Below are 19,892 nucleotides of genomic sequence, written 5' to 3'. Positions count from 1 at the left end.
CCTTACATGACTTGGCTTTTCTCAAACTGCTCTTTGACTAACTTTGTGCATGCGCACCAGACCACCAGTTCAGACTCTGACCAAGTATGTGATACTGTATCTAATTATACTAGTGGAACTTCATTTGTTTATCTTGTCAGTGTTTCTAATCTTCAAAATATTTTCCTAAATGGTGATGGGCGTGGTGACTTTTCCTGGAACCAGCACTGCATGCATTGTGGCGACTCAGGAGAGAGTTTCACATTGCTTCTTAGAAGGGAAAACGTGTCTTAAACGGAACCTGTAAAGTTATGGAAAATAGTTTAATCAGCAGCGGGAGACCATTTCAATCTGTTGATCGGTTGCACTTGACATTGTCTATTGCTCACAAGTTCTGAGCCTATATAAACACATGCATCCCCTGCATGTTCAAACCATCGCCACTCAGGCCACAAACAGAAATAGGAAGACGAGAGAACAGAAGATCCAAAGACACTAAAACGAAATGGCATCCTCCTCTTCCTTTCTCCTCCTTGCTACACTTCTTGCGGTAGTCTCATGGCAGGCCAATGCTTCTGATCCTAGCCCACTCCAGGACTTTTGTGTTGCCGACATGAATTCACCAGGTACTTTCCGTTTTGTTATCATGTTTTCACCAAATACATATGTTGAAATCAATTTCTGGAAATTATATGCAAGTCAATACAACTTTGTAAAATCTGAGCTTACATGTACGTCTCTTGTGCCCCCAGTCCGTGTCAATGGGCTTGTTTGCAAGAACCCGATGGAGGTCAACGCAGACGACTTCTTCAAGGCGGCCAACCTCGACAAGCCTAGGATGCCTAATAAGGTTGGATCCAACGTCACTTTGATCAACGTCATGCAGATTGCTGGACTCAACACCCTCGGCATCTCAATTGCACGCATCGACTATGCTCCATTGGGTCAAAACCCACCACATACGCACCCTCGCGCCACTGAGATCCTCACGGTGCTTGAGGGAACATTGTACGTAGGCTTTGTGACATCCAACCAGCCCGCCCCAAACAAAAACAAGTTCCTCTCCAAGGTGCTCAACAAAGGTGATGTGTTTGTCTTCCCCGTGGGGCTCATCCACTTCCAATTCAACCCCAACCCCCACCAGCCCGCTGTTGCAATTGCCGCGCTAAGTAGCCAGAACCCAGGGGCTATCACAATTGCCAATGCTGTGTTTGGGTCAGACCCACCAATATCAGATGATGTTCTTGCCAAGGCATTTCAGGTGGAAAAGAAAACAATAGACTATCTCCAGGCTCAATTCTGGGAGAACAACCACTACTAAGTCAGAGCTTTGTTAATTACCAGGAAGGCCAGTGCACAAGTGAAGGACATGGTTGAGTTCCTAGATATGCATCGTAATCTATAAAATAAATGGAGCATATGTCATGCCATTGTGTGTCTGTAATCAGTGAATGTATTTCTACCTTCTGAATAATTGACGATATTGTATTTATCGCACTAATATGATCTCATTTGCTTCTTTTGGAATCTGATGTGTCGTATTAATCTATCATAACAAATAAAATTATGGGTTCATTTCCCCTTGTGCCGAAATAACAGATTATTATATGATAATTAAATATATGTTTGATGCTGGGGTGAATACCCAGGATTATCTTGCAATACATGTGAAGTATGCCACGGTTGGAACCCGGTTGTGCTCATGATTGATATGTGAATGTTGAATTTGCAAAAGTTGCTTCCTGGAGTCGTTGTTGAGGTATCTCGCTTTCTGGTGCATGTAATAAGTAAGTTACGGTCCCTTTGCTATCTAACTTGCTTTAGTTGTTGTTAGCTCGATTTTCCAGCATGTTTTATTTTAGCTTCCTTTTGGTTCAAAACACTTGTATGTTTGATTGACGTTTTTTAATGGAAATCGATGAGGTGGCTTGTTGTATCAAAAAACATTGGATTTTATTTGTCTTATGTTATGTACTATAAGATTTTTGCTAAGTTTTAGAAATTGGCACACCGGGGACCAGGTTCAAAAATCAGCTCCAACATATATGGTAAACATGCATAAATATACAAAATAAGTGATTATTAATGAACCCCCAAAATGATTATTATCTTAATTGTTTCTTCTTAACAAGCTGGTGATAGAAGCATTTTATCTCGAAACAAAATTTTGCCCTCTTTATAAAGGAAGCTACAAAGCCGAACGATACATGGTGTTGAGAAAATCCTCATACAAGATGATCTAAGAAAAGCACAGCAAAACAAGCCAAACATGCTAACAAGCACAGAAAGTGCAGAGATGCCTCGAGCATGCCGGCAAGAAGAAGCAAAGGAGAGGTCGGACCAGCTTGATACCCAACCAGGACCGCCACCAACACCAAACCACACGCCACCTAGGAGAACCCACTGGACTTTGTTTACCGTAACGACCCAACTACCGCCGGAGAGGACCCTCTGCCCTCTTGCTCTGAATCGAGAAGAGCCATCCACATCGGCAAGCAGACAGGACGAAGGGAGGACGTTGTTGCATGTAAAAGATAGGTGCAAATGATATAACGAGTTACTGGAGTTGAGGTAGGGTCGATTGGATCTCCCCACCATTTTGAACAAGCAGCCGTGATGAAATATAGTCACTCACCGGCGACACCCCCACGAGGGTCACAACAAAGTGCGCCACTACCACTGTGTCTGTACGGGCGGGCAAGCATATTCATCATGAACTAGCAGGGAGAATAGAGCCATTGCGATGCGCCCAACAGGGACATGACACCCGCAAGCATCACGACATAGGCGTTGAGGCTCTGAGCTTTCACTCAGACCCTCCCCAACACCTAGCCAAGGGGGACTCAGGCCACTAGAACCACCACAACAGGTCGAGAACTCAAGATCAGGATAAGCCCTTTGCCACCACCGACGGCGACAGCTTCACCAAGACTACTAGCCATAATGCACCTCGCGCACCCCGATGGCCAAGAAACACCGCCATTCTACTCAATGGAGAGCTAATGTCCATCCTGCCATCTAGGGTCGTCGCCCCGACGTCCAACACTCCAACCCTGCGCACCTCCACCAACATGTTGGTTCAAGATCATCGGTGGAGGACATCAAACACTAGCAAGGCTTGGCCCGACCCAAGCCCACAACCACGACAAGATCCGGTCGAGCCCAAGACTGCCAGTGACCCCATATGACCACGCCGGGTTGGTGCATGGAGATCACCATCGGAGGAGCCTCACCCACGAGCGGTGGAGTGCAACCATACCTTGTCTGCGGCAATCACCCATCATAGGTCAATGACCACGGTGCTGCCCCTGATTTGGGCAAGCGTCAACTTCGGTCAAAATTCCCAAATCCACAGACACAAGTGAGGTGGAACACGGCCCCACTGCTCATGGCATACCGCCTCAGGCAACTGGCCCACCTCCGACATCATGGGCTAGCAGTGGCGCCACTGCTAGGGTCTAGAGTAACCCACATAGATGGGGGAGTTGAGGTGAGAGGAGGGACACGCCATCGCTAACTATTGCCACTCGGTGCTTTGTCAGCATGGTGCCAACCGATGGCGGCGAGGGAAGGATGATAGGACAGGGGCCTACGGCCGACGATGGAGATGGCTTAGGTTTTGACTCCTAGAAGTTTTTTATTCGTTTGATCGAAACATCTTTTCTGTATCAAGACTAGCATACACACCTCCAAGAAATTAATCATTTATGATTGGCCACCAGGATTAATATCATTGGTGCATTTTTTACTGTAACAAATCATGCAAGTTGAGCGTAGTCAAGAAAGGCCATGCCTAATATCAGACAACAAGTAATTGGGGACCGAGAGAGTATATAATAGTTGTGCTAGCTAGGTGCATTCATGCATGGAATGACGCGCCTTGATTTCTTCCTCGTTGACCCAATCCGTTAACTACTTTTTTAGGTGAACTAGGGAATATATTCAAAGTTCAAAGTCGGAGCAATACAAGCAATGACTGGCAAAATCCCTAGGCACATACGGCAACCAGAGGGAAATGCTGAAGCCGCATTTGCAATGGCGTGATCTTCCAAATTTTCTTCCCTGCACTCATAGCGAAAACTAATTTTTACAAAATCATACATGGACTCCTTTATTTCATCTATAACCAAAGCGTATAGAAGATAACGTTCTCCCTTTGATGTTTACCACTACTTGCATGCAGTCCGAGACGATGATCACATGTGTGACGTTGAGGTCCCTCTCCAAAGCAAGAGCCTCATTGCATGTGTGTGCTTCAAGGCTTGCAGCACCACCAGGCCCTCGAAGGTTACTGCTGAAGATCCCAAATAGTTGCCATCCTTGTCCCTGCATATCGCTGCGGCCGCCCCTGCCTTGCCATTGCGAGAGATAGCCCCATCAACATTTATCTCTACTGCATCTTCACCGGGCGCAATCCAACTGTGAACTCGGTGCTGGGGTGGTATTGTATTTGTGACTAGCTTTCGAACAGTAGCTATATCAAGGTCCTCCAAGTAACGATTTATGAAGCACATAGTAGATAGAGGACTTTGGAATTCATCATCATGTATGGCCCTTCTCCTTGCCCACCAAATTGCCCACATTGAGATGAGTACCCTTGCTAGCAGTGCAAGGTTGAAGAGTTAAATATCCCAAATTGCCCACATTAAAACTCTAGCACTAAGAGTATCCGTTAACTACTTCGCCATCTTATATTGTTAGACTCTAACGTCTCTAAGCAATCTAAATTTTTTCTTTCTTTTTTTGATATCACTCGGAGGACTCATGAAATTCCATTACATCTCTGACGATGATTTTTTTTAATCGTATGTAGGTTAAGTTGTTAACACACATCGTTAAATGTATAAATATATCTTGTGCATATATAGTACTATTCATGACAAGTCCGGTGGCAAATATATTGTTAGCTCTATTTTCTTGCATGCCTTGTTTTAGCTTCCTTTTGGTTTGAAACTCGTGTAAATCTGATTAGTCGGCTGTTTAATGGAAATTGATGAGGTGTCTCATTCTCTAAAAAAACATATGATTGTTATCTGTTCTTCGTAAATTTAGAACTAGAAATATGATTTTTGCTACATTTTAGAAACTAGGCACACCGAACACCAGGTTCCAAAAACCAGCTCCGACATATATAGACAACATGCATAAATATACGAGAAATGATTATTATCTGAGTTGGTTCTTTGTAACAAGCTTGTTATATAAGCATTTTATTCGTCTGATGGAAATATTTTGATCTGTTCTTTATCAAACCTACCAACGCACACCTCCGACATATCAACCAGTTTATGAGTGGCCTCCCAACCTAGTCACTGGATGCACTATTTACTCTAACAAAAGGGACAGGTCAGGTTTGGTGTCATGAACATATGCAGGAAAGGCAACCGACATAATTAGATTACCGAAAAAGGGTTTCCCCCGCTTTGTATACAAAGCAACCAACCAAACCATACAGGGATAGGTGTTTGGCCGGAAGCAGCACAGTCACGCCCAAAAGAAACGACAGAGAAAGAGCAAAAAAAACAAATGCCGACAACGGCGGATCAACAAAAATGAAGAAGCCCCGCAATCGCTGCGCCCACCGGGCTCTTCCACTAGGCTCCAAGACTCCGAAGTGTCGGCACCAGTCAACACCTCCAAGAAGGATCGTGATGATGACGACGCTGCTGCCAAGGGTTTCCCCTGGTACACGATGAGGCGAGAGGAAGGGTAGCCCCCGACGCCCTCCCGGAAGGTCAGGTGGCACCCACAGGCGCCACCGCGCCGGAGTCGGCCACACCGACATGGGTTTCCCCCCATCCCAACCCACACCTCGGGCGCTCCGGATCCAGCCACCAAACCAACCACCACCCTGCGCCAACGCGGTCATGAGGCCCCCACGCCGTCTCACCATGGCACCGTGAAGTGAGGACATCGCGGCGAAGAATCAGAGCCGGGACTAGGGCATCAGCACCGTCGGCACGCGGGAGGGCCCCACCTCCACCGTCAGCGACGGTAGCCGTCCGGATGCAATAGCAGGAGCACACCAGACCCATAGGCCCACTGGCCCGGCCGAGCCCTCATGGGCCCGTAAAGCTCCCGCCTTTGCGCTGCTGCCGGCACGCCGTTGGCGCCGACGCCCCATATCCGAGCCGCTCCTCCTCCTCACCGAGCCACAGACAACGAGACCACACCGGGGGGCCGGCCCGCTAGGGCCCAGATGGGGCCCGTCAGGCAGAGATCTGGGCCGGGGGCACGTCGTCAGCTACCCAGCACCACCACGCCGCCCCACGGCCAAGGAGCAGCGCCGTCACCACGCCTGTCGCCGGCCGCCGCCGCAGGGCCGCCGGACCACAGCCAAGCCGGGCTGTACCGCCGCCACCTCCCTGCCCCGGAAAGGGAGCACGAGCGCGCGGGGACGAGAAGGCCCGCCGCCGCCGGCACCACCCGGGCCAGCGCCGGGGGCGCCCGACGGCGGCGGCGGGGGGAGACGGGGGATGAGGGGACCCGCTGGCGAGGAGCTCGAGCTCCGCCCCGGCCACCTCCCAGGGAGGCGGCGCGAGGCGGATCTGGACGGAGGAAGGGGGAGGGCGGAAGGGGGGCGGAGGCGGGGCGCGAGGTCGGCGGTCGGCGGCGGCGGGAGGGCCGGCGGCAGCGGGAGGAGATGAGGGGAAACCCTAGCGCCTAGTCGCGGGAGGGGAGGCTTAGCCTAGCGAGTCCAAGGATAGCTAGCTATTCTAGTGGACTTGCTCAGGAACTTCGACATAATTAGATTTATGCCCTGAACTGGTCATGATAAAACTTTTAGCAAGACGATGCTAACTGCTCTTACTAAGATCGTCATATCTCTCCCCTTTGGTTAGGCAGGTCCATTAATGTTGTCGTCTCATCCTGCAAATACTCAACTACTGCGAGAGAAATTTGACCAAGTAAAGATATATCTGATTACCATGATGATAACAGGGGCTGCTACATATATTAGGTGTATTAGGTGAATTCGTGCACGGATGCACACACCTCGATTTCTTCCTTGTCGACAAAATCCGGTAGAGCTACCGCATTGTCTTGTCTTGCGAGATTTCATGACAAATCTTTTGGAAAAATATATAATCTCCTTACACTAGTGTCATAGTTTGAAAAGATAGATTGCACATCTTTTATAATAACTTCAGGAAAGAGCAGGTTGATAGAACTCCTCGCATAAATATACGAGAAATGATTACTATCTGAGTTGGTTCTTTGTAACAAGCTTGTGATAGAAGCATTTTATTCGTCTGATGGAAACATCATGATCTTTTCTTCAACAAACCTACCAACTCTGCACCTCCGACAAATTAACCGTTTATGTGTGGCCACCCAGTGTAGTCACTGGATGCACTGTTTACTCAGAAAAAGGGGCAGGTGAGGTTTGGTATCATGAACGTAGGCAGGAAAGCCAACCGAGATTGTTAGATTTATGCACTGAACTGCCCCTGATAAAACTCTTAGCGAGGGGATGATACTACTCCTAGTAAGATCATCATATCTCTCTTTTTGGTTAGGCTGGTTCATTAATGCTGTCGTCTCTTCCTGCAAGTACCCAACTACTGCGAGAGAAATTTGACCAAGTAAATATATATCTGATTACGATGATGATAACAGGGGCTGCTACATATATTAGTGTATTATAGGTGGATTCATGTATGGGTCCACGCGCCTTGATTTCTTCCTTGTCGGCACAATCCCTTAGCTACCACATTGTCTTGTGTTGCGAGATTTCATGTCAAATCTTTTGGAAAAATATATAATCCCCTTACACTAGTGTCATAGTTTGAAAAGATAAATTGCACATCTTCTATAATAACTTCAGGAAAGAGCAGGTTGATAGAACTCCTTGCAAGATGTTAACTAGTCTTGCTAAGATCATGTGAAAAGTTCCTGCTCTCCATGGTCATGGCCTGTGTGGCAGCTCTCCTTTTGGTTGGGCACTTTGTCCACTAATGCCGCCGCTTCTTCCTGAAAATACTCAACCACTTTGAGAGGTATCTGACCAAGTAAATATCATATTGACGTGATGATAACATACAGGGGCTGCTACATACCAGATGTATTAGGTGGATTCATGTGTGGATCGGGCGCGCCTTGATTTCTTCCTTGTTCACACACAATCTGCCGAGTCGTCTTATGTTGCTGGAAATCATGACAAATCTACCGGCAAATATATATGAAAAGCTTGGTTGCACACATTATTCTATATCAACTTCTGGAAAGAACAGGAGTAGTAGTCACTCTATATCTCTGTAGAAGTCATGCAGGCAACCATGAATCAAGCCCACGCATGAGTAGGTGACATAATTTGTCAAGGTCGGCCTCGAGCTAGAAAACGATTGATGGACATGACTTGGCTTTTCTCAACTGCTCTTTGATTAACTTTGTACATGCGCACCAGACCACCAGTTCAGACTATGACCAAGTATCTAATAACTGTATCTAATTACACTAGTGAAATTTCATTTATTTATCTTAAAAATATTTTCCTAAATAGTTATGGGTGGTGACTTTTCCTGGAACCAGCCCTGCATGCATTGTGGCGACTCAGCAGAGAGTTTCACTTTGCTTTTTGAAGGGAGAACGTGTCTTAAAGGGCACTTCTAAAGTTATCAAAATAGTTTAATCAGGAGCCAGAGACCTGTTCAATCTGTTGATCGGTTGCACTTGACTTTGTCTATTGCTCACGAGTTCTGAGCCTATATAAACACATGCATCCCCTGCATGTTCAAACCATCGTCACTCAGTCCACAAACAGAAATAGGAAGACGAGAGAACAGAAGAGCCAAAGACACTAAAACGAAATGGCATCCTCCTCTTCCTTTCTCCTCCTTGCTGCACTTCTTGCATTAGTCTCATGGCAGGCCACTGCTTCTGATCCTAGCCCACTCCAGGACTTTTGTGTCGCCGACATGAATTCACCAGGTACTATCCATTTTGTTATCATGTTTTCACCAAATACATATGTTGAAATCTATTTCTGGAAATTATATGCAAGCCAAAACAACTTTGTAAAATCTGAGCTTACATGTACATCTCTTGTGCCCCAGTCCGTGTCAACGGGTTTGTTTGCAAGAACCCGATGGAGGTCAACGCGGACGACTTCTTCAAGGCGGCCAACCTCGACAAGCCTAGGATGCCCAACAAGGTTGGATCCAACGTCACTTTGATCAACGTCATGCAGATTGCAGGACTCAACACCCTCGGCATCTCAATTGCACGCATCGACTATGCTCCCTTGGGTCAAAACCCACCACATACGCACCCTCGCGCCACTGAGATCCTCACGGTGCTCGAGGGAACATTGTACGTTGGCTTTGTGACATCCAACCAGCCCGCCCCCAACAAAAACAAGTTCCTCTCCAAGGTGCTCAACAAAGGTGATGTGTTTGTTTTCCCCGTGGGGCTCATCCACTTCCAATTCAACCCCAACCCCCACCAGCCCGCTGTTGCAATTGCCGCGCTAAGCAGCCAGAACCCAGGGGCTATCACAATTGCCAATGCAGTGTTTGGGTCAGACCCACCAATATCAGATGATGTTCTTGCCAAGGCATTTCAGGTGGAAAATAATACAATAGACTATCTCCAGGCTCAGTTTTGGGAGAACAACCACAACTAAGTCAGACATTTGTTGATTACACGGAAGATTAGTACATAAACCAAGGATTTGGTTGAACTTCTGAAGCATCCTTATCTATAAAATAAATAGAGAATATGTCATGCCATTGTATGTCTGTAAGCCATGAATGTATTTCAATGTTATGAATAATCAACAATATCTTTTTTCATCACTCTGATATAATGTTGTATGCTATTTTGCATATTATGCGTCGTATTTCCCATAACAAACGAAAAATCGGGGTTGTTTTCCCTTCTCCGATACAATAGTCGATTATCTAGTAATTTAATATAAGTTTGCTGGTTTGATTGAACACATCGGGAAATTCTACATATATAGTGCTTGTGTGCAATACATGTGCGGTACTATAATGTCAGCCATTGGATATGATGAAAAAGGAGTTCCATCCTTTATATTATAAAGAAGCCATCACCGCATTACAACCGAGTAGACCGATATAAACACACACCATCACCAGACACAATACACATGCAAGACAAGATACAAGGTGTCGGCCACTGACACACCACCCCACCGGCTACCAGGCTAACTACAGATATGCGAAGAACACCGTTTGGAGTCGATGGAGACCTTCACCATGAACCACAACGAAGAGGTGAGACGAACAACAATGAAGCTAGGACTCAAAAAGGGTGTCTTCTAGAGGGGTACGAGCACTGATAGCCGCCACCGCTCGAACATGTAGATCAAGTTTTCATCCGGAAGAAGTTGTCAATTGCCCAACAATAATGTGTTTACTATGCCATTACCTGCTTTCGAGAGAGAAGTCACTAGTGAACCTATTGCCCCAGGTCCATTCTCTATTATTATTTGTATTGCTTTATTGCTCTCTTTACTAATTTGCCATTTGACATATCATTGCCTATCACTATTTGCTTTTAACCTTGTAACTAGCAAGACGAAGGGATTGACAACCCCTTGCCAAGTTGGGTGCAAGCATTTTTTTTTTGCGTGCGGGTGCTGCTTATCTTGCTAGCTTGTGGACTCCTATTGGTTCGATAAACGTTGATTCTTAACTGAGGGAAATACATTTTACTGTTGTGCTACATCACCCTTCCTCTTCGGGGAAATCCAATAGGTCCTATGGGATTAGCACGGAACTGGTGTTGCATGATCTCATCTGTAAAGCATCGAGGGTGTGTACCTCCTCAGACACTTGCAGTCGTGTGGCGTTCGTCCGACATGGTTACTATGCGGTCGCAATTGTAGTCACGCACATCACCGTTCTTTGCTAGCTACACCAAATATCATGTTTGTCCAGCAGGTGGGCGTTGCCTAGACTAATAGATTGATCGATGTGGGTTTTCCGAGCTTAAGGGCCTCTTCTCCATGGGTTTGTATCTCGTGGTGATCCCTGGTGGGTTGACTCCACCTCGGGCTCCATGCGCCTTGATGGCATATTTGTCTGTGCCTATCTGTCAATCTCTATCCCGGGGAGGACGGTCAAGGGTTTCAAGCCAGTCACGTTTTGAAAGCGCGCTGTCCTCGGCCTCCGCGTCCAACTAGTCCAGCAAGTTTCTGTGGGGTAAGATCTGTTAGCACCAATCTGTTCGAGCTTGCCCTTGGGCCTCCTCTCGGCCCTAAGGATCTCGGTCCATATGTCGTTTAGCTCATCTTCTTCGGTCTTGAGACGTTGGGACTTCTTTTTGATGCTTTTGGTCGTACTAGCCAACCGCTTGCACAGAGTTTTGAGTTGGGGTACCTCAAGGGGTTGCTCGAAAGCGTCATACTCATCGGGGGCGGAGGCTTCCTTCCTCCTTGTCCTCCAAATTATATTCTTCATCGTTGGGGTCATCGACGTCCCCATTGATCATGTGGTCGCCGTTGTTATTGCCGGCGCCATTGTCTAGTGTGTGGATTAACTCTTTTCCCGTGTCTCAGTGGAAATTGGTTATCTATGGGGCAGACAACAATTCATTGGACTATATGGAAACTAGGAACTCTGCTTGCTTTAATTTAAAAAATCCTAGATGATCATGTTGTTCTATTTTAGAGCCTAATAGTTGGAGCATTTTGCAGAAACGACGAGACGGAGGAAGGGTTGAAGAAGGGGTCTTAAAGATCAATCTGGTGATTCGGGAGGAGTATGCTTGAGGCCATGGTTGGAACCCGATTGTGCTCAGGATTGCAGTGTGAAAAGTTGAATGTGAAAAAGTTTCTTAGTAGAGTTGTTCTTGTGGTCTCTCCCTTTCTGGTGCATGTGAGACTTAGTTTATTGTTCCCCCGCTGTGAACCTGTTCTTTTGGTTTTAGCTTCTTTTTGGTTCCAAACTCTTCTAAACTTGATTAGCCGTTTGTTTAATGGAAATTGATGAGGATGCTCATTCTCTAAAAAAACTTATGATAGTTATTTTTTCTTCTTAAATTTAGAACTAGAAAAATGATTTTTTTCTACATTTCAGAAACTAGGCACACCAAACCAGTTTCCAGAAACCAGCTCCGACATATATAGACAATATGCATAAATATATGAGAAAAAAATATTATCTGAGTTAGTTCTTTGTAACAAGCTTGTGATAGAAGCATTTTATTTGTCTGGTGGACATATCTTGATCTTTTCATTCACAAACCTACCAACTCGCACCTCTGACAAATTAATCAGTTTATGTGTGGCCACCCAGCCTAGTAACTGGATGCACTGTTTACTCTAACAAAAGGGGGCAGGTGAGGTTTGGTGTCATGAACCTAGCTAGGAAAGCCAACCGAGATTGTTAGATTTATGCACTGAACTGGTCATGATAAAACTTCTAGCACGAGGATGCTAACTACTCTTACTAAGGTCGTCATATCTCTCCTTTTGGTTAGGCAGGTCCAATTAATGTCGTCGCCTCTTCCTACAAATACTCACCTGCTGCGAGAGAAATTTGCCCAAGTAGATACATATCTGACTACCGTGATGATAACAGGGGCTGCTACATATATCAATTGTATTAGGTGGATTCGTGCATGGATCGACGCACCTCGATGTCTTCCTTGTCGGCACAATCCGCTAGCTACCGCGTTGTCTTATGTTGCTGGATTTCATGACAAATCTGTTGAAAAATATATATTTTGTTTATATTAGTGATCATAGTTTGAAAAGATAGATTGCATATATTTTATAATAACTTCTGTATAGAGCAGGTTGATAAAACTCCTGGCAAGATGTTAACTAGACTTGCTAAGATCATATGAAAATTTCCTGCTCTCCATCATCATGGCTTCTGTGGCAGCTCTCCTTTTGGTTGGGCACTTGGTCCACTAATGCCGCCGCTTCTTCCTGAAAATACTCAAGCACTTCGAGAGACATCTGACCAAGTAAATATCAGATTGACGTGATGATAACGTACAGGGGCTGCTACATATAGCAGATGTATTAGGTGGATTCATGTGTGGATCGACGCGCCTCGGTTTCTCCCTTGTTCACACACAATCTGCCGCGTCGTCTTATGTTGCTGGATTTCGTGACAAATCTATAGGCAAATATATAATTTCATAGTTTGAAAAGCTCAATTGCAAACATTATTCTATATCGACTTCTGGAAAGAACAGGAGTAGGAGTCACTCTATATGTCATTAGAAGTCATTCATGCACCCATATGAATCAAGCCCACGCACGAATAGGTGACATAGTATGACCTTGAGCTAGAAAACGATTGATGGCTTTCCTCAACTGCTCTTTTACTAACTTTCGTGCATGCGCATCAGGCCATCAGTTCAGACTATGACGAAGTATATGATACTGTATCTAATTACACTAGTGGAATTCATTTATTTCTCTTGCCGGTGTTTCCTATCTAAAAAATATTTTCCTTGATAGTGATGGGTGGTGACTTTTCCTGGAACCAGCCCTGCATGCATTGTGGCGACTCGGTGAGATGGAGAAACATTCATAATTAGAGAGTGTTTCCTTATATTGCTTCTTCGAAGTGAAAACGTGTCTTACAGGGAACTTGTAAAGTTATAGTTTAATCAGCACCCAGAGACCACTTCAATCGGTTGCACTTGACTATGTCTATTGCTCACGAGTTCTGCGCCTATATAAACACATGTATCCCCTGCATGTTCAAACCATCACCACTCACGCCACAAACAGAAATAGGAAGACGAGAGAAAGGAAGAGCCAAAGACACTAAAACGAAATGGCATCCTCCTCTTCCTTCCTTCTCCTTGGTGCACTTCTTGCGCTGGTCTCAAGGCAGGCCACTGCTTCTGATCCTAGCCCACTCCAGGACTTTTGTGTCGCCGACATGAATTCACCAGGTACTATCTGTTTGTCATCATGTTTTCACCAAATACATATGTTGAAATCTATTTCTGGAAATTATATGCAAGTCAAATCAACTTTGTAAAATCTGAGCTTACATGTACGTCTCTTGTGCCCCAGTCCGTGTCAACGGGTTTGTTTGCAAGGACCCGATGGACGTCAAAGCAGACGACTTCTTCAAGGCGGCCAACCTCGACAAGCCTAGGATGCCCAACAAGGTTGGATCCAACGTCACTTTGATCAATGTCATGCAGATTGCTGGACTCAACACCCTCGGCATCTCAATTGCACGCATCGACTATGCTCCATTGGGTCAAAACCCACCACATACGCACCCTCGCGCCACTGAGATCCTCACGGTGCTCGAGGGAACACTGTACGTTGGCTTTGTGACATCCAACCAGCCCGCCCCCAACAAAAACAAGTTCTTCTCCAAGGTGCTCAACAAAGGTGATGTGTTTGTCTTCCCCGTGGGGCTCATCCACTTCCAATTCAACCCCAACCCCCACCAGCCCGCTGTTGCAATTGCCGCGCTAAGTAGCCAGAACCCAGGGGCTATCACAATTGCCAATGCAGTGTTTGGGTCAGACCCACCAATATCAGATGATGTTCTTGCCAAGGCATTTCAGGTGGAAAAGAATACAATTGACTATCTCCAGGCTCAGTTCTGGGAGAACAACCACTACTGAGACAGACATTTGTTAATTACCCGGAAGACCAGTGCACAAGTGAAGGACATGGTTGAGTTTCTAGATATGCATCCTAATCTATAAAATAAATGGAGCATATGTCATTCCATTGTGTGTCTGTAATCAGTGAATGTATTTATACCTTGTGAATAATTGACAATATTATATTTGTCACACTAATATGATCTCATTTGCTTGCTTTGGAATCTGACGTGTCTTATTTATCAAAACAAATTAAAATTCTGGGTTCATTTCCCCTTGTTATGAAATAATAAATTATTATATGACAATTAAATATATGTTTAATGATGGGGTCAACACCTAGGATTTTCTTGCAATACATGTGAAGTATGCCATGGTTGGAACCTGTTGTGCTCAAGATTGAACCTTGGACCAGAAAAGTCTGTCCGAACACACGTATTGGAGGTTGTCAAAGATCGTCATCACTCCGTTCTCAATATCCACCTTGCATCCATTCTCGTCAAGTTTCCCGATAGAGATGATGTTGTTGCGAAGCCGTGGGATGTAGTATACTCCGGTGAGTATGTGATGTTCTCCTGTGAGACCCTCAAAGAGGACAGAACCTTGCCCGCAAATCTCCACATCTGAACCATCACCGAACTTGACCAAGCCTTTAACATCATATTCTAGCTCGAGGAATTTCTCCTTGCACCCCGTCATGTGGTTACTAGCACTCGTATCTAGATACCATGACACGTTTTGGTTTCCGGATAACTTTGGTATTACTTTCTTCTCATGAAGTAGCACCTTCTGATTTGGTTTCACAACCACCGTTCGGATGAGATCACAAACTTCGGCCATCAGAAGAACTAGTCGTTCGTCTTCCTGCTTAGCCAAATTTGTCTTGATCTCCCGCTTGTTAAGCTCCAGACAATCCTTCGCAAAGTGACCCATCTCGTTGCAGTTATAGCACTTTACCTCAGACATACACAAGTTCCGTGGCTTCCGCTCTTTAGATTGGTCCGCCTTAGACCTTGTGGCTTGCCTTTTCCTTTGCCTTTTCCGTTTTGTTCACCGTGCTTCGCGCTGATCGAGCCTTCGCCAATGTTGCGCCTTACTTTTCTACTTCAGGACTCCGAATCTGCATGCAACTACATGAGTTGGTCACCACCTCCTCCTTTACCCTTCCGACAGTCACGGGCATTTTCTTCCCATGTCCGCAAGCGTCCGATCGCCTCCGTTATGGTCATGTCATCGATGTCGTAAAGCTGCTCCAGTGTGCCGATGATGTATGTGAATTTGTCAGTCACCAAACCGAAAAATTTCTCCATGATCTCGGCTTCCTCGATCTTTGCACCAAGCGCACGGATCTATCCCACCAAAGTACTCAGACGCATGGCATCGTCATTCACAAATTCAGTTTCCTCCATCTGCACTTGTGAAATTGGCGCTTTAGCACTTGTGCCCGAGCGTGACGCGAGCTTCTCCGATCCTCATCTCTCTGAGTGCGTTCCACGCCTCTCTTGGTGTCTCAAACTCTGGCAATGTCATCAGCACGGAATACGGCACATACTGGGCTATGGCGGCCATGGCACCTTCGTCGCACTCCTCATCGACGTCGTCGTCCGTGATAGCCTACCACACATGAAGTGTTTGAAGAATGATCTTCATGTTTACCGCCCACACGCCGTAGTTTGCATCAGTGAGCATGGGGTACTGGATGGGGATGTTACGATGCGCCAGTACGTTGGCGCCGCCCATACCGCCACCACTAGTTGCTGACTTGCCGCCCTTTTTTACCTTGTCACCATTCTTGTTCGCCTTGGAACCGTTGTTCCCGGACTTGGAGTTGACCGACTCCTTGTCGCTGATTGTCAAGGCTCTGATACCAACTGTTGGTTTTTGATCTTGCCAGATCAAATCACCCGAAGGTGTGTACGCACGTACAAGCTAGCAAGCACACAGGCACACTGCTTGATTGATGAACAGTGCCTATGCACGTCTCACCATATGTGCGTAATGTAGCCTGGGCTAGCTAGATCGATCGAATCCAATGGATTTCGACGAAACGGCTTCTCTCGTTGTAAACTTGTTGTCAAAATTGAACAGAGGGAAACTGATTTTGCGGTGCGGCCAACTTGCACCTTTTCTATTTTTTCCTTAGGTATATAGAGGGATACACACTTGCCACGTCCAACTCGCTGCCGACTTGGCAGGCAACCAACACGACGCAACCCTGACTCGGTACAAACACCTCGTCCGGTTTAGACTCAAACACTAGTGAACTATCTTTAGGACTCTCTACCTACGTAGACTACAACTAGGTTAATTTCTACACTTCCAGCCTGCAGACTAGTCTACTCTTCACCTTCCCGATGCCCTGCTTGTGCCCGACTCCGATAGCTCCCGAGCCGCCATGCACTCAAGTGCCATCTCCGAGGACAATGCAACCTTGTCAGTTCCCTAGCCCCTTCGCACAACGTCCCCACTCCCTTCCATCAATGGCAACCACAATGATGTGTGATGTTTACATTATTTTTAGGTGTCATATTGAGTGTTTAAGGTGATGTTTATGTTAACAAGTCATCAGATTATATTTAGTACCATGTTAAACGAGTAGCACATTCATTAGTTTAGAACTTGTTAGATGCAAAAGCTAGTACCCTAAAGGTGCTACTGACCTATCAGTTTGGAGTTGTAGCCATGGCCAGTGGGATCTACTTCATTTTACACCGACGGATGATTGCAATTCAACGTAAGTTCACTATGAGATCAATATTTAAAGCTGAAGACAAATGAATCAGGCGGTATATAAATGACAGTTCCATGGACATAAAGGGACAGCGATAACCTCTTAGCTAATCTGACATGGCAGGTTACAATATGTCATTTTAGTCTAAGTAGACCACCAGATAGCAACGAGGATAGGACTAGTGTGCGGATTAACTCTTTTCCCGCGTCCATGGAAATTGGTTATCTGTGGGGGAGGCAGCAATACGTTGGACAATTTGAAAACTAGGAACTCTGCTTGCTTTAATATAGAAATTTCACGGATGATCCTATTGTTATATTCTAGAGCCTAATAGTTGGAGCATTTCGCAGAAATGACGTGATGGAGGAAGAATTGAAGAACGGGTCTTAAAGTTCAATCTGGTGATCCAGGAGGAGTATGCTCGAAGCTGTGGTTGGAACCCGGTTGTGCTCAGGATTGCAGTGTGAAAAGCTGAATGTGCAAAAGTTGCTTCATAGAGTTGTTGTTGTGGTCTCTCCCTTTCTCGTGTATGTAAGACTTAGTTTATTAGTCCTTTGCTATGAACCTGCTCTTTTAGTTGCCGTTAGCTCTATTTTCCTGCATGTCTTCTTTGAGCATCCTTTTGGATCAAAACTCTTGTAAATTTAATTAGCCGGTCATTTAATGGAAACTGATGAGGTGTCTTGTTTTCCAAAAAACCATATGATCGTTTTTTTCTTAAATTTAGAACTAGAAATTTGATTTTTGCTACGTTTAAGAAACTAGGCACACTGAACACCGGGTTCCAAAAACCAGCTCCAACATAAATTTTTTGTAGAAAAGGAGGATGACTCCCGGCCTCTGCATATGGGCGATCCATATGGCCACTTTATTAATTATTCTCACAAGACCTTACAAAGTAATACCACAGTAAGCCTAAAGCCGCCGTCTAAGCAACAAACTGCCGCTACACCTATCCAGTTGATTAAGGGGCGCAGATAGCCTGGGCCTAATACCAAACAGACATCGCAGCCAAACCTAACATCTAAGACCTGAGGACCCATCTAGGACGCCTGCCGGGCATGGGTCTCGCCGGTCCGGCGTGCTCTCAGAGGCCGCCGCCACCAACTGCCACCGCTCCATCTTCAGAACTGTACTGATGCATCAACCTTGCTCGGTCTAGCTATCATCGACGCCACCATAGCGCCCAACGGCACCTCCTCCCTGCGCGCAAACAACTGAGCACGTCGCGGTCGCCACTGATACAGCTCAGCACCATGCTGCCAAGTACCACCAGCCGACACAGCTTGAAGTCTTTGGAGAATCTATTGTGCGTAGCACCTGCCGACCAGGCATGACAAAGCGTAGCACCTGTCGGTCAGGCATGACTTGACATCTCCACCGAAGCTTCGTGCAAGACGGAGCCGCTCCAACTCCTGCCTCTGACTTCCAGCGCCGCTCCACAAATGATGCTCCCAAGAGAGACACGACACCGCAGTGCCGCCATCGTCCGATCTGGAACACCAGATCCTAGGGTTTCCCCCAGAGCAGCACGAGTGGGTCGACAGCAGTTACATGACGAGGCCTCCATCAAGGTAACGGAGTAGAACGCCGCCATCGCCTGCCAACGGCTCGGTTTTCACCGGCAACCATGTTTCCGCACACTAGTAGAAACAGGGCTATCGTTCAGGCCTGGCCATCCCATTTGTCCCAGTTCCTCATGAACCGGGACCCATGGGGGGGTTAGTCCCGGTTCATGAGCCCAGGGGGCCGGCCGGGGCCTCGAGGGCATTGGTCCCGGTTCGTCTGGATCCATTTGTCCCGGTTATAGGCATGAACCGGGACCAATGGGCCGCGCTCCTGGCACACAGACATTGGTACCAGTTCATGCCTTTAACCGGTATATAAGGGGTGGCTTTAGTCCCGGTTCATGCCACGAACCAGGACAAATAATTTTCTATATATACCCATCGCCGCGGCAGAGCACTCCACAGTGCTCTGTTTTTTCAAGCCGGCGAGGGGAGGACATTTGGGTGCTCTAGTTCACCTCCTATGCACATGAGGTGTTCGATGAAATGCCCCAGCCACACTAGTTAATCTTTCTCCTCTCGAAACTCGGCCTCCGAGCTCCATTTTCCCCGAGATTTGTCTAGGTTTAGCAGTCAGTCCCGTCCCATTCTCGTCTTCACCGCTGTCGATCGCCCGCGCCGATCTCGTCGCCGGCACCACCGTGGTGAGCCTCTTGTTCTTATCTTCTTTCTGAAAGAAAAAAATTCTTACTTCAGATAGATACTTGTATAATTTTCTTACTTTTATTATTCCTTGTTATTATATAGTGCGATGGTTTTGGTATCCGCCCCCATTGGCCCTCGTCCTGTTTATGATTCAGATGTGGTATATATTATCTTTTCATAACTATTTGGTTCATTTATTGTTTATGACAATTATGCCGACCAATGTGACATAGATTTTATTTATCTAGGAGGTTGTTTAACCGGAAATTCCAACCGACCCTATTGTCGAGAGGTTAAATTTAGTTGAAGAAGAAAACAATTACTTGAAGGAAAAAATAAGAAAAATTGAGGAGGAGAAAATGATATTGGAGTTGCATGTTGCGGATGTCGTCGATGATCACAAGATC

The 19,892-nt window shown here is 46.1% G+C and overlaps 3 protein-coding genes across 3 annotated transcripts; all 3 read left to right on the top strand.

Moving 5' to 3' along the window:
* The first annotated feature begins 430 nt into the window (after positions 1-430).
* Positions 431-1,492, top strand: LOC119292257 (germin-like protein 8-11). The gene is made up of 2 exons (XM_037571093.1): positions 431-605; positions 732-1,492. Exons 1-2 carry the CDS (start codon positions 485-487, stop codon positions 1,298-1,300), a joined length of 690 nt encoding a protein of 229 aa, XP_037426990.1. The 5' UTR covers positions 431-484; the 3' UTR covers positions 1,301-1,492.
* A 7,243-nt stretch (positions 1,493-8,735) lies between these two features.
* Positions 8,736-9,776, top strand: LOC119292255 (germin-like protein 8-5). The gene is made up of 2 exons (XM_037571091.1): positions 8,736-8,910; positions 9,036-9,776. Exons 1-2 carry the CDS (start codon positions 8,790-8,792, stop codon positions 9,602-9,604), a joined length of 690 nt encoding a protein of 229 aa, XP_037426988.1. The 5' UTR covers positions 8,736-8,789; the 3' UTR covers positions 9,605-9,776.
* A 3,912-nt stretch (positions 9,777-13,688) lies between these two features.
* LOC119292253 (germin-like protein 8-11) lies at positions 13,689-14,765 on the top strand. The gene is made up of 2 exons (XM_037571089.1): positions 13,689-13,866; positions 13,991-14,765. The coding sequence occupies exons 1-2, from the start codon at positions 13,746-13,748 to the stop codon at positions 14,557-14,559; spliced, it is 690 nt and encodes a 229-aa protein (XP_037426986.1). The 5' UTR covers positions 13,689-13,745; the 3' UTR covers positions 14,560-14,765.
* The last annotated feature ends 5,127 nt before the right edge of the window (positions 14,766-19,892 follow it).

This window comes from Triticum dicoccoides, chromosome 4B (genome assembly GCF_002162155.2).
Source record: "Triticum dicoccoides isolate Atlit2015 ecotype Zavitan chromosome 4B, WEW_v2.0, whole genome shotgun sequence".
Classification (NCBI taxonomy): domain Eukaryota; kingdom Viridiplantae; phylum Streptophyta; class Magnoliopsida; order Poales; family Poaceae; genus Triticum; species Triticum dicoccoides.
Note: the sequence above shows the minus strand (reverse complement) of the source record. Positions and strands in the feature narration are given on the sequence as shown.